This window comes from Lutjanus erythropterus, chromosome 8 (assembly GCF_056507025.1).
Source record: "Lutjanus erythropterus isolate fLutEry1 chromosome 8, fLutEry1.hap2, whole genome shotgun sequence".
Taxonomy (NCBI): domain Eukaryota; kingdom Metazoa; phylum Chordata; class Actinopteri; order Lutjaniformes; family Lutjanidae; genus Lutjanus; species Lutjanus erythropterus.
Window position 1 is genome coordinate 35,675,650 of NC_139324.1, and position 15,653 is coordinate 35,691,302.

Genomic DNA, 15,653 nt, shown 5'->3' on the forward strand with positions numbered 1-15,653 from the left:
CATTATGAAACTGTTCTGAGTGTGTAAAAATAATCCATATTAAAACCAGATGATCAGTCTGGTTCCAATAAACTGAACTTTTAAGGACAGCTCATCCTAAAATCAAAAACACACATTTGTCTTCTGGCCTGAGGTGATGTTTGTCCATGTAGATATTCTTGGTGTGAGTTGCAGAGATCTCTGCCCTCTCGCCAATAGCAGAAAGAAAGTAGTTCCTACATGAAACTGCTCACAGCGAGGTCTATGGATTACCTTGAGTAACCAGGTCACGATTTCTAGAAAGAGACACTGCTGTTGAGTTTTTCCAAATTTTTTGGTGCTTCGAGCACCACAAGCTGAGCGCCATCTAATTCCACAATATTCGAGTGACAGACATCACTATGGCTGAAATCACCAAAACTCTGCAACTCATACCAAACCTATCTAGATGGTTAAATAGCACCATTAGACAGGAGAAAATATGTATTTTTGCTTTTGGGGTGAACCATCCCTTTAAAAACAACTGTACAGAAACAGCCGAACTTGTGTATGTCATATGGAGGTATTAGTAATAAACAGACAGATTGTAATTCATGTATACTTCCTTACTTCATATCAATAAGAAGTAATTAGGTTATTGAGGGAAAACTCTTAATGGCCAAGTAATTGTATAATAGTCATGCAGAATAAGGCATTAGTAGGTGCTTTATAATGACTAATAAAATGTCAACATGCTACTTATACGCAACCAGTTAATAGTGAATATCTGTGTCTTATATATGAAGTGTTACCAGCTAAACTCTTCAGTGTTAAAGGGAGGCAGTGAGAGATCATATATACAAACTTTAGTGAATAAACTGCTTCATGTGACAAAGACGCACATAAATCAAATGTAACAGAACACATTTTAAACATTTATCCCCATTATTTTGACAGGTTATAGCGTCACTTGTGGTCAGTACTCAAAACCTGAGAAGGCCTCATCTACTACAAGCACAACCACAATAATAGTGTGTGTGTGTGTATACGTGTGTGTGCACTGATATACACAGGGTGTTTATAAAATCAGAAGTAAAACTGGACGCTTCCTAAATGCTTGACATTTATTTGAAAAAAGACACTTCTCACATAACACAGACAAATACCTTAACAGACAGATATGGCACATTGTCAGCAGGAATCACTGGCTGCACACACACTCACAGCAACACTCACACCTTCACACACACACACACACACAAAGGTGCCAAGTGAGTAATGAGACACACATGTTCTCCAGCCGGCGTGGTTTTAGACTGTCCATAGAAAAGCTGTCAGTACCACAGACTGCAACACTGTAAACGCTGATCGAGGGTGGGAACGCGTCCCAAGGACGGGCTGGTGGAGGAGGCGGTCGGTCGGGGGAAGCTTCTCTCTCTGAGGTCTGCTGGATCCGAAGCTTTGGCGTCAGTCTCTGGGCTTCTGGATGGGGTCGGGGGTGTGCAGGTGCAGGCTAGCAAGGCTCAGTGAGGGCATGAGGAGGGGGAGACGGGAGTCCAGAGGCTCCGTCTGGATCACATTCCCATACGGATGCTCTGGATGATCTGAAATATGGCTGAGAGCAACAGATCCAGTCTGTTTAGTTTTTGTCTGTGGTTGCTTTTCATTGGAAACAACTCACATGAAACTCACATGGTTGCATTTAAAGGGTCTTTTAGAAGATTTTTAATATCTTACGATTTAATTCAGGATTTTTTTTTCCCAGATTAGCATAATCATATTAGCTTAAACAACTACTATATTATCTAGATGATCTTAGTGCTATATTAGCGTTATCAACTACTATGTTAGCTACATTATATTACTGCCATATTAGCATAATCAACTACCATAATAGCCACACTAGCTTACTACCATATTACAGTAGTCAGCCATTATATAACCATTATATACCATTATCTTACAGTCATATTAGTGTAATCAACTTCCATTTAGTCATTTTAGGTAACGCCTATATTAATGCAATCAACAACCATTTTAGCAACTTTAGCTCACTACAATTTATGGAGTGGTTCCCAAATGTTGTGCTGCAAGGCAGGTCCAGGTGCACTGTGGGATTTTGTGACACCATGGATTATTACTGGAATAAACAACAATACAAAAAGTTATGAATTCATTTTTAATTTTCTCTATCAGTACTGTGTAAGCACTTATTTCCCAATACAGAGACAAATTCTATACCCCCTCAGAAAAAGCCTTTGTAAACCCTTAAATCAAGACAAACCCCGACTATTATAAAATTATTTTTATTTGTGTGACACATCAAAGGCCCTGATTGATTGAGGCCATTTTGCACTGATATGAATACAGGTGTGCCTTGGCCAGAAAAGTTTTAAAAACCTCTGTACTAGAGTAATCAACCACCATATTATATTGAATTACGACAATATTGGCTTCTTCAGCCACTACATTAGATATATTGGCTCACTATGAAAATTAAAAAGCAAAATCATAATGCACACTGCTTTATTCTGTATGTATAAAAGTTTCGTACCTGATCCACACACAACAAATACAAAGAGGGCGAGCAGCCAGGGACCCACAGGATACTTCTCCTCTTGTGGTCGCTATGGGAAGGACACACACACACACACACACACACACACACACACACACACACACACACACACACACACACACACACACACACACACACACACACACAGTTCATTAGCTACAACAGAAACGTGATAGATGCAGCAGAGTAAAAGTGCTTGAGCGTGGATAGATTTACAAAGAGGTTTGCTGTTCCCACCACCGTTCAGGTTGTTGTTGCTTTCAGCTTTTTTGCTCGGTCACTCTTTCTCCTTAAACCTGCCACCACCCATTATCTTGTTTTTCATGGTGAGACGAGACGGTGAGGTGGCTCTTCAGAATGTTCACAATAACAACTTTGTGGCTGCACTGAACAAACACAACTAAGTTGCTGAGCTGGCGTTTTTTCAGATTGTGGCTCATGTGGAAAAGATGAGTAGAACTGGAATGGCACGTGTCGTCAGTCTAGACTGATTGAGGGAGAACCCGCCATCAGCAGCTCAGGACATGTGACATGTTGGTCTGCTGCTGGTGCGTGAGGTTGTCGCAGTCAGTGATACAGTGGTGGTCTCAATGATGCTGCAGGAAGTGGTTGTTTACATACAATAACAGCAGTGTGCATTTATCCTGTTAGAAAGAAAACAGAGCATGAGCAGCCTTGATATTTGACCGTATATGTTACTATTTACAGCCTATTTACTCCTCCCCTGTGGGCCTCCTCACAGTAAATCTAATTACACAGTGATGCTGACTGCATCTGAATGTGTGTGCTGGACATAATAATAGAGAATCCATGCTCAAGACAACAACAGCACAAGTATAATAATAATCTTTACATGTTCAACCCCAATTCTAAAATTGTTTGGACGCTGTGTTAAATTTAAATAAAAAGAGACTGCAGTGGTTTGAAAATATTGTTTGACTTGTATTCAGCTGCATACAGTACAAAGACAAGAGATTTAATGTTCAAAATGATAAACCTTACTGTTTTTAGGTTTCAAAAAGCTGAAACGGGAGCAACACCTGTTCAGAACATTCCACAGGTAAACAGGTGAATTGGTAACAGGTGACAGTATCATGATTGGGTGTTAAAGGGGAATCCTCGAAAGGCTCAGTCGCTCACGAGCAAGGATGGGGGTGAGGTTCACCGCTGGTGTGAAAAACTCTGTGGGCGAATAGTCCAACAGTTTAAGTACAGCGTTTCTCAACACAAAACTGCAGGAATTTAGGGATTTCGCCATCTTCAATCCATAATATCAACAGAGGATTCAGAAAATCCACAAAAATCTCTGCACATACAGAGCAAGGCCAAAAAACAACAGCGAAAGCACTGCATCAAAAACCCACATAATTGGATACTTGAAACTTCAAAAGCCAGCATCCGTGATGGTATGGGGTGTGTGTGTACGTGCCCATGGCATCATGGGTAGCTGTTACATCTGTGAAGGTCACATTAATACTGAAAGGCACAAACAGGTTTTGGAGCAGCATATGGTGCCATTCAGACAAGATCTTTTTCAGAGACGTCCCTGAACAGAGTGGCTTCGTAGTTAACTCGTTCAGGTAATGGACTGGCCTGCCTGCAGTCCAGACCGTCTCCCACTTAAAATATGTACTGCCAGGGTTTCACCCATTGTATTCCAAGCCGGGTGGTCCACCAGGCCTAAGCTGCCCCCTCCACTGGGGAGTTTTATTTTCAGGGGATTGAATATTTTGAATATTTTCAAATCTCAAGTCAGCTCATAGCACTGACTTAATATGGGGCCCTATGAAATCTGTGTTATGGCCTTATGTTATCACAAAAACTACGAGGCCTTTCCTTAATGCAGCCATCACTCTGTTGCTGGCCCACACCGGCACCAGGCTCCGGTCAAAAAAAGACACTTGGCTGCCGGCCTAACAACTGTGCAAAGGGAAACCCTGCTGGTGACCTCGGACTGTTGAGCCTGAAGTCATATATCAAACACGAATGAGAAAGAACTTCACTTTCAAAACTTCAACAGTTAGTGCCCTCAGTTCACAAACACTTACTGAGTGTTGTTAAGAGAAAAAGTGATGTAACACAGTGGCTAACATGACCCTGTCACAACTTCCCTCTTGAAGGCATCAAATTCAGAATGATATTTTTTTTTTTTTAACAAAAAAACCCCAAAACGTTTATCAGTTTGAACATTAAATATCTTGTTTTTGTACTGTATTCAGATGAATATATGTGTATATGCATATGTACTCTACAGCGTCTACAGAAAACACCCTCTGTTCCTTTCTCCCTCTTTCAGAAAGAAAAGGGGTCTTATATTCCACAGAGAGATAAATGGAAAAATGTTCGCTGCTCTGGAGCTTTTGATTGTATCACACAATCTTCCTCAGCCTTCCTTTTTCACTTTGCAGCAGCTACTAAATGGACCTTGTGCTGAGTTCGTTTTGTCAACTGCTGCTTCCAAGGTCGAGAATGAACTTTCAATCTCAGCGTTTCAGCCAACATTATGAAAGGGTCCTTGGAGTGAACATTTACAAATTCCATCTGCTGGCAAACGAGAGAGAAATGAGATTTTCCCCGGAGCCTTAAGTGATGTCTGTAAATTGCGGCACAAAACACAAACAAAGATGTTCGGTTTACAATGATATGAAACAAATAGAAACAGCAGATCCTCACATTTCAGAAGCTACAACCAGTATACTGAGAAAAGAGAGATGACTGGGTTGGGTGCTCTTGGAAAGCAGGGAAAAAAACAGAACAATCAAAGACAGGCAGTTAAAAAAATGAATGGTTGCAACGAGGAATGAAGAAATTAAAAAGCCTTTATTATAGTGACTAAATCATTTGAAAAGGCTTCATCCTTTAAAGCTTTGATGAAGACCTGCAGTGGTTGCAACATGTCGGCTTTTTACATTATTTAGCCACTAAGATAAAGTCTTCTTCTTATTTGTTATTTCCTTGTCACTTATTTTTGTGCCTGCATTTCTTTGATTTTACAGCCAGTAAATGTTTGGAAACCCGGCCTGAAAATGACTTAAAGCGATTATCAAAATAGCTGTTGATCAGTTTTCTCTCAGCTGACTAATCAATTGATGGATCTACCATATCAGCACTAGCTATAGATACAAGATTGATGTAATATTAACTAGTCTGGATTTGTGCATATCGCAATTTTGCACATGAAACTGCAGTAAATAAATCCAAAATTCAAATGCTGTTGTAAGGTTCAGAACCTGGCTGTGATTATTTTTCTCTTAATTGATCAATAGTTTGTCCTTCATGTCAAAAAAAGGGAAAAAAGCCTGTCATATTTTCCCAGAGCCCAAGTTGACATTTTCAAATTAACTGGGTAGGCCAACTTGAAGTACACATTTGAGGTAGTTGTACTTTATCTCCAAATTTGCTGATGTTGATTGTGATTTTTTTCTGATAAACTGAAGGATTATGTGTTCATTTTTGGGTTGAAAAAAAATCTCAACTGCTGAAAAACCCTCCTGGATCAGCTGTAAAACACAAAGCTGAAAACAGGCCTGTTTTTCTGAGCTCATGAAAAGTTGACTATAACACAGGACAGCGATGCTACAAACATATAATAATCTTACAGAATATGATCCATTGCCGTAGATTAAACTACCCATTAAGATTAAAAAAGTAGTTTAGTGTGTAAGGTGTAGTAGCACCTCATGGTGAGTTTGCAGATTGCAAACACCTCGTCTCAATCTCTCCTTCCAACTCTGTAGGAGGCAAAGGGCCGAATCGAGTGCCAGTGTTTAATTTGTCCTTCTGTCTTAGTGTAGAAACACGGCAGCCTCCATGGAAGACAGCCTGCTGCCTCTGTAGGAATAAAGGGCTCTTTCTAAAAGCTGCAAACCATTGCATGTTGGAAGTTGTTAGTTCTGAGTCGGTATTCCCGACTCCCAATCTAAGTGTATCCCAGTGCGTGTAATCATAAAAACACAGACGCAAAACTGATGTTTGTATGGCACATCTCTGAACTTCTCAAGCATCTACAGCGGCTGAGTAGCGCACTTAAAAAGAGACAGGAGGAGAAGGCAGGTATCAAGCACAAATTAACTGAATGGAAATGGGAATGGCAACTACAAAGTATGTGTTTGCCTTGTTTTCACTTTTTTTTTTTTTTGCTCTAAAAAATTCCATATGATTCCAAATTTCATAGTTTTGATGTCTCCGGTATTAATCTACAATGTAGAAAAACATTTAAAAAAAATAAATTAGAAGATGTTACCAAACTTTTCACTGATACATCAATCTGGATCAATTATCGATATCAATTCAATATTTAACAATCCCATAATATCAATGCAAACAGAAAATATCTATCATTATTTATATTTTTATGCCTTTATTTTGAAATTTCAATGACACTTCTGTAAGTCACAAATGAACACAGCTCAGTCATAAAACTGTTGAATCACAATTTAGTTGCCTCTTGTGAGTTGATTTAAAATAATTTATTGTGTTAAGTGGACATATGATATCGTCTGATATCAATCGCAGACCCTGGCATTGAATCAAATCAAAATGATAAGACTTTGTGATATCGACAAGTATCGTATTGTTGTCCAAAGAATCGATATAATATCAAAGGACACTGAATGTCTCCACCGATAATTTTGTCTAAACTCCATAAATCCAATACAGTATCAGAGAAATATTAGGAGAATCAAATGTTCACATTTGAGAAACTTGAAAAAAAGCTTGAAACAATTGATTGATCATCAAAATAGTTGCCAATTTGCCAACCTTTAAAAAAAGCTTCATATTCTCTGTACAGTTTGGTATTTATTCAGCACTGCTTTCAGGCACATATTCCAGCCTCTATAATATAACCTGCTCATCTTTGTTGTACTCCAAATATAGTAACGTCACGTTACAGTACTGAGGGCGGTAACGAAGTATCAGTCTGAATAAATCAGACGTTAATGAACCAGCTCAGCCTGGTTGGGTCATAACGTTTTACTGAACACATCCCAGCTTTTAAAGGTGCTGCTGTGTGACAAACTGTACATGTGTGATGAGCAGGACACAGTTAACGGTTGACACCAACATCACCACCATCACCATCACCATCATCATCATCATCATCATCACCATCGTGCTGCTGCTGTATTCATACCAGAGTGAACGTCACCTATCTGGGCTAATGTCATGCTGGCATCTCGCTGCTGTCTGTCAGTTAACGGCTCACCAGCGTCTTGGCTACGTTTCCTCTCTGCGTGATGTTCTTGCTGTGTTTCTCGTTGGCCATCCGGATCCTCTGTTTAGCCACCATCTTCCGGAACGATTATTAAACCCGGGTTAAATTAGTCTGTTGTTTTGTGAGGCTGCGGGCTGTCGACAGCACCCCTGCATCAAGCTGGGAGACCCCTGACACTGTAACACCGGAAACCCGCTCGATCTGGCTTTCACAATAAGAGCATCACATATTAGACAAACGACGTGGTGCTTCGTGAGGGAGTGCAGAAGGATGGTTTGTATTTTATACACATTTATATTATCTTATATCATGTTTGGCGCGTTTTCCAACTTTTAAAAACAACTCCGATGCAAAAATATTTGACAAAACTTTTATTCTGAAGGTCATCACAGGAACTTACGTGCTTCATTTTGGTTTTCTTCACACAGCTGATCTCTGCACCTGAGGAGTGGAGGCTCCGGTGATCGATAATGGATTTTAATTGATTACATTTAAAGGAAAAAAAGAGGAAGTATTGCACGCCTGTTCTCTCTCTATTATATGTTTTACAAAGACAAGAGACAGAGAACAACAATGTAGTCTGTAGGAATATTTTTAAAAAAGACTGGTAATGTCATTCAGCCCTGTGGGAAATTTGTTGCACCAGTACAAAAAAACTGATATCAATGTAAGTAAACGGATAAGAATATATTTAAATTAAATAATAATAAAAATAAAACATTCAGGACCTATATACATAATGTATAATACAAATTAAATTGTGCAAATATCTCTCTGTGTAGGTCTATATGCACTAATAGTCCAAAAGTGCAAATTGAAACAGGAGACAAAATGGTTTATGTGTTTGTTTGTTTGTTTGTTTGTTTGTTTCTGTAATTCCTTGGATTATTCTTCGTTTTTGATTGTTATTGCTGCTTCTTTCATTTCTTTTTTCTTTTTGACTGAACTTTGCGCGGGGTTCTGAGCACTGCTGGACTGTTCAGGAACTTTGTGAAAAGGTTAGTGATGCTAATTTGTGTCTCAAACTTGTTTGTATTTATTTATTTATTTGTTTATTTATTGTTGTAATGTAAGTTTCCACGGTTGCAACAAGAGGTGCGAGGTGTTTTATATTACCAGGATAACATATGAAGGAATGAGGCGTTTGAGGTGTCAGTGACATTTCATGGCGTTCCAGAAGGAGGTTCTCTGAACTGACTTTACCTGAACAGGTAGTAGGGAGTACTGTTTTGTACACTGTGGATATTAGCTGCATAGGAGGTCAAAGGAGATCAGCACCAGAAAACCAAAGCCTCCAAAATGATTAGAAAGTTAGATAAAGACCTCTCTAAACCAAACTAAACTGATGATACCAGCTGGTGCGGGATAAACTACAGTAAACAAAAAGGTTTCCAGTACACACCAGGATACCAGGACTGGCACTATTTCACCATCAAATAGACCTTTTCCACCACAGCCAATATGACATGAAATATTAGAATAAACACAGGTGTGTTCTCGATGGCAATTAAGGCTCTGTTCCATTCAGGTCAGAGTCAGGGTGCTGCTATGGTGCATGTTGGCTCGCTGGAAAGTCTCTGCTACACTAAGTGTAACAACAATTAGTATCACTGGCAACACTTGTGTTTACCTACCATTTAATTTCAATATGACTGCTGTGAAAAATGTCTGTTACATCAGAATAAGTAAGGAGTGAACTATGCTATGTGTGATTGATTGCATCAGGTGTGCCCCTCTAATAACCAGGTGCTAATCAGTGGAGAATACAACAGGTTCACATTCTCCAACAAAAATGCATAACAGATGATGGTTTGGGGCTCTAAACCAGGTCATCTTCAACAAAACCTGAACATTTTAACCTTCATGAAGGTAGGATTTACTGACTGTTGTATTAGACTGCATTGGTTTGAGGTAGGTGTACATAAATAAATTGCCAGCTGAGTTTATTTGCCATCATGTTATTTTCGTTAGCAGCTTAAGAAATTGTTATCATCCTCAGGAGCATCGGCTGCGAGGATATTGTTCTTTTTATTGCAGAAATTTACACCCCGCAAAGAAGCTTCTCAGGAAAACTGCAGCCCTGGTGCAATATTTTTTTTTATTAGACATAATTTTTAGGGTGTATTAATTATTCCAACCCATATTTTCAGTGAGATGTTCCTCACTACACTACACATGCAGTCAGAGCACTTTTCACTCCAAGAGACTCAACCCTCTACAGCACGATAAATGCTGCTGGCAAAATCTTTTAAGGTCAGAGTGATAAGCTGCTGCCTTTTGCGCATACAGCTTCCAAATAGCTTGGCCATGTTAGCCTAATTAAAGCAAAAAGGACCTATAAAAATTCTAAATGCAGGCTGCCATGGTGGGCGACAACTCAGCTTTACTCAGTATGACGTGCACATTTTTCTGAATCTGTTACAGCTGACTTGCATCATTCACTCCATCTGACAAGACGAGCTATCTGCTGCTCAGAGAGAAAAGAGGGCAGGGAGAGGGAGAGAGAGAGCAGAGGTTGCCTAGCAACTGCATCAAAGGGTTTGCTTGGGGAGGGACACACCAACTCCACCAATGAAGAGACGAAGAGACGGTCCAACTATAGTCCAAACAGCCGACTCGTAACTCCAAAGGGAAGGACTCTGTTGGTCATCTCAAATACAGTTCATCAGTTTGTTGATCAACTGAACGTTTGTGCTGATGACATGTTGACACACACACACACACACACACACACACACACACACACACACGCACACACACACACACACACACACACACAATAAAGCCTGACAGTTTTTACATTGTTCATTTAGTCTTGCTGTGTGTTTGACTGTGTTAATACATCAAATACAGTCATTCAGGTGGCACTGAATTCTGACCAAACCATGTTTAATTTTGCTGTCATTTTCTCATATTTGTGCTTACATCTGCGTTATCCTGGTGCATGCTGGGATAGCCTCCAGCTTCGCACAACCCTGAACAGGATACGTGATATAGAAAATTGATTGGATGGATTGATGGAAGGATCCCAAAGATTTGCAGATGACTCAAGTTCCCCCAAAATAAAAATCTAGTCATATGTCACCTTGTTTTCTGATCCCAGTGCATTTTTTGCATTTTCTCTGTAAATATCAGCACTTGTATTTGAACCTCACTGAGTCCTGACCCTTTTTGCTCTGTGCTCCAATAACAGTTGAGTGCACTTGGTATTGAGTGGAACCTTGATCAACTTGATTTTTAGAGAACATGCATATACCTTACTTTCTGAAGGTGAGACGAGAAGATGAGAGAAGAGAGCTGGAATGTTTTTAGCTTAGCTTAGCATAAAGACAGTAAGCGGAGGGGAAACCTACCTACCACATACACATAAGCTAATGATTGTTGTATGTTGTACCTTTTTTGTTTTAAACCGACACAGAAGGAGAAATGAGTAAACTACAATTACTGCTTTTAGCCCGAGTTACATAGTGGGTCTATTTCTTGACAAACAGCAGTGTATCCATCCACCCAGTAATTCTGTGCCATGTCTCTGTCTGTAGCCGCAGGTTCCCAGAAACTTTCAGTGAGAAAAAGTCCCAAAGCACAAATAGTTTAATATCTGTCTTCGTGTGAGACAGAGACAGTATGAAGAAGAGCAGTGAGGAAGTAAACAGAGGTTCTGGCTGCAGATCAAATGTTCTTGTGTGTTCAAAGTCACCATCAATGCATGACCTGGATTTGGAGCTTCTCTCTTTCCCATCCCCGGGGTCTCCATTGTCTCTGTCTGTGTGTGACAGGGAGAGAGTTGTACTGCAGGGAAGTAGAGTATCAGTAAACCAAAAACAAAATGAGCATGAATGAAAGAGAGAGTAGAGAGAGGATCTGTGACTGACAGAAATTTTCATTGTTGTATTTTACTGTTTTCAGCTGAAATTAAGTGCTTCAGTCCTACACTAATACATTCTTCTGATTGACATCTGAATCACTGTGTGTGTTTCTTTCTTTCCTTCTTTCTGTGTGAATGGAGAGCTTGAGTTTTGTTCTTGTGTGTTTGTGTAGTCTGTCCTCGTCCAGGTCTCGACGATGAAGAGGAGCTCCTGTGGCTCAGGCCTGTCTGGTGACACCTGAAGTTGACTGACATCCTTCCCGATCCATATTTTTCATGCATCTATAATCTTACTTGAATTTTGTCACCTTCATTGTCCGTATTTTAATTTGACTCTGTTGATTTTGATATTCTGTACCCACATCTCTTGAATGTTTGTCCATCCTGGGAGAAAACTCCTGTTAAAGTTTTTTTTTGGTTGAGTTTTTCCTGATCCAAATGAAGTTCCTAAGGCAGGGATCTCAAACTGATCGCTCCCCTCCAGCCTCTGACACAATGTCAAAAATATAACGTGAATTTTGTTTTGTTATTTTTTTCTGGCTGTTTTGTAGAAATTTAAACTATCTCTGCATATACATTTTGTAATAAAAACAATTCGGCGCTTGACAAAAAACTCTACACTTTTAGAACCATAAAGGGTTCTTTGGCTTGTCCCCATATGGTAACGTTTTTGGTTCCTGATTGAGGAACTTGGAACCTTTTCACAGAGTTCTACCTAGAACCCATACAAGGTTTTACCTAGAACATCTGTGAAAGGTCTCAAACAGAACCCTATGTGAGAGGTTCTAAAGCAGAAGCCTTCTATAGAAACCTTGAATCCAAAGGGGTTCTACCAAGAACCCTTTTATATTCCAAGGACTTTTATATTCCAAGGACACCCAGGGCGTCCCTTTAAATTATGGTTGAAAGAACTCTTTCTCTCAAAAAGGGCTCTTAGGATGAAAAGGGTTCTTAATGGAACCCTTAGCCTTACAAAGAATGCTTGAAGAACCCTTTTGGAACAGTCAAACAAATGCAGATTATAATGAAGCTTTTTGTAAAATAACAAATAAATAATTATATTATTTTAATCTCATGGTAATTTAAATTAATTCATCTGGAAACTTTTAATAGACCCCCTGCAGGTCCTTGAACCACTATTTGAGAACCACTGAATTAGGCTATATTCTGTTGGCAGGTAACCGGCTGCTCAGTGCAGAGGAAGTCTGAAAAAAGTCTTGAATGTCAGCTTTTAGTATTTGCTGGTCCATGAAGGTTTTGATAAATAAAGACATCAACAGCACATATCTTTTTTTTTTATAAAAGGTTTATAACCAGTGTTTGTGTTTCTGTTGCCGGGTAGAAATTCAGTCAAATTCTCTCAGTTCTGTGGGTTTTTTTTTTTTTTTTTTTTTTTTTAGGGCTCTTTATAAATCTTTTTTTTTACAATTTGCCTCAAACTCGTGATGTTTCGCATGAACAGGAGAAAGAGCATCTTCTGTGCTTTTGTTTTCAGTACTCAAAACCATCGATTCTTGTCAAATGGGCCCCGAAATTAAATTTATGCAGTAACTAATAAAAAGAAATAGGCCAGGACTGTGAGAGGGAACAGCAAGGGACAAGGCCAAATGTGGCACACATGTTACACTTTAGTTTACAGACCAGACGAGCAAAAGTTCTCCATCTGTTCAAACACTGTGTTTTAAATTTACACATGAAGATAACAGAACATGCTGGTAGTAACACTGATGTAAGTACAGACTGACCTATATGTTTTAGACCAAACAAAATGCAGACAGGGGTGGAGAGGCTTGTTTACAACCGCTCTGGATGACAATTATGCAAAAAGTCTGCAGGACGTCATGCAGAAATGTTAGTGTGGACTCGTGCGCGTGCAGCACAGCAGCTGTAGTGGATTTTAACAGAGGAAGTATCTGAGATGTCAGCCTCGAATCAGGGAAGACAGGATCCAAACACAAACACAATGCAGGAATGCACACACAAGATAGTGTAGTGAGTGAATTTCTCCCGCGGTGCAAAGCTACCCGTCCTCAATTGTCACTTCAAAGCATCTCCACTGCAAGAAAACCCCACCCAGAGGCCTGTTTTGGATCTGTTTTCAGAGTGTAACATTGAGAATATTTGACCCAAATTCTGGCTTGTTTACCTCAAACCTGCTCTCTCCCTAATTATAGTCGAAACGCACCCTGTAGAGCAGAAACATGTAGTTCAAGCACAGCACGAGAGGAGGGTAAACAGTAGTTAACGCTGGCAAAACAAACCAGAAACGTGAGAGATGAATTCAGGTAAAGAGAGACGAGGGTGGAGGAGAGGAAATGTTTGATGTCTGCGTGCGAGGGTGTGACACGGACAAAAAAAGCTCTGTATGAAAACATATAGGCCGGTTGCAAGGTTGAAACTCATTACGTCCCAAACAAGCCCCCCCTTCTTTTCTTTTGATCGGCAGGCTCATTTGCTCGCCTCGGTCCCACCGGCCTTGATGCTGCAGAGCCAGACAGAGCTTCATCTGTGATTTTTATAGAGGTGTAAAGTACAAATACTTAGTTACTGTATTTAAGTAGATTTTTAGAGATATCTGTACTTTACTTGAGTACCGATTTTTTCGGAAAACTTTATACTTTTACTCCCCACATTTCAACACAAATATATGTATTTTCTTCTTCTTACACCTTCAAAACAGGCTCGTTACTTTAGTTTCAGTACATTTGATTATTGATTATTTTTGTTTAGCATTACTACACCTCGCCTTCCCAACACCAAGACCTCAAAAGGGCAAATCCTTGGTGGATTCATCAGTGCATATCACACACAACTGATGTAGCAGAGTGAAAATGACATAAAACGTGTGACAAGACAAAAATGACATAGAAGACATAAGAAGACAAAAAAGATGTACAAGATGTAACTCGACAAAAACACCACAAAAGACATGACAAAATGAAGAAAATGAAAAAATGTGTGTGACAAGACAAAAATGCCATAAAAGACATAATGACAAAAATGACATAAAAGGTGTAACAGGATGTAAATGATGTAAAAAAAAAAATGTAAAGCTGCAAAAACTTGAAATGCCATAAAATACATTACAAGATGAAATCAATATAAAAGATTTTACCAGACAAAATCATGCAAAAGACTTAACAGGTAGAAAAATGGGTCAAAATCAATGTAAAAAGACTAACAAGAGCAAAACAAAAAACAAAAAAGACAAAAGACAAAAACTATGGAAAATTTATGATAAGATGAAAGAGATGAAAATAATGTAAAAGACTCAACAAGAAGAAAAACTATGTAAAATATATAATAAGACAAAAATGACAAGAATGGGAGCCTAGACCACAGAGAAAAGGTGAGGCTCAGTTTGCAGAAATGTCCTTCACAGTGCTTCTTTTTACTTTTATAGTTTACTTAGTTTACTAGTTTACTTTTATAGTTTGGTACTTTTTCACTTTTACTTGAGTAAAGAAGTTGAATCAGTACTTCAGTACTTTTACTAGAGTCTTTTTTTTTTTTTTTTTTACTTATAGTCGAGTAAAGAGTGCGTGTCCTTTTGGCACCTCTGGATCTTTGTGTTCAGTATCTCACACACAGCTCTGTTATGTTCAGTCTATTTCATGTCAGCAGACAGTGATGTTCAATGTCATCGCTGTCACGAATGACAAAACAGTACTGACACTTCTCCTGCCACATAAGCACAGGTCTTCAGCAGCAGCTCCCTGGAAAACTGCTACTTCCAGCCGTATGTTTTTTTTGTTTTTTTTTTTCACAAACACACAGTCAAATCCTCGGGCAGGACTTCCACTCCCAAAGAAGAAAAACCCGCCTGAGAAAATATTTACTAAATTCTCCAGTGAGTTCCAAAACACACAATACATTTGGCCCCTCAGAAATGTACATACTGTGGAAATAACACATCCATTTTCTCGGAGTGTCATCTGGGTCGGGCCTATATGTTTAAAATCTCCCAGGTTTAATAATTTTTCACAATTGTGGCGGTGATACTTTTAGATTTTACAGCTGACCTTTTGCACAAGATT

The 15,653-nt window shown here is 39.2% G+C and overlaps 1 protein-coding gene across 1 annotated transcript; it reads right to left on the reverse strand.

The window, feature by feature from the left end:
• Nucleotides 1-872: 872 nt before the first annotated feature.
• Nucleotides 873-7,928, reverse strand: serp2 (stress-associated endoplasmic reticulum protein family member 2). The gene is made up of 3 exons (XM_084724125.1): nt 7,743-7,928; nt 2,513-2,585; nt 873-1,573 (listed from the first exon to the last, which is right to left on the reverse strand). Exons 1-3 carry the CDS (start codon nt 7,824-7,826, stop codon nt 1,533-1,535), a joined length of 198 nt encoding a protein of 65 aa, XP_084580251.1. The 5' UTR covers nt 7,827-7,928; the 3' UTR covers nt 873-1,532.
• Nucleotides 7,929-15,653: the final 7,725 nt, after the last annotated feature.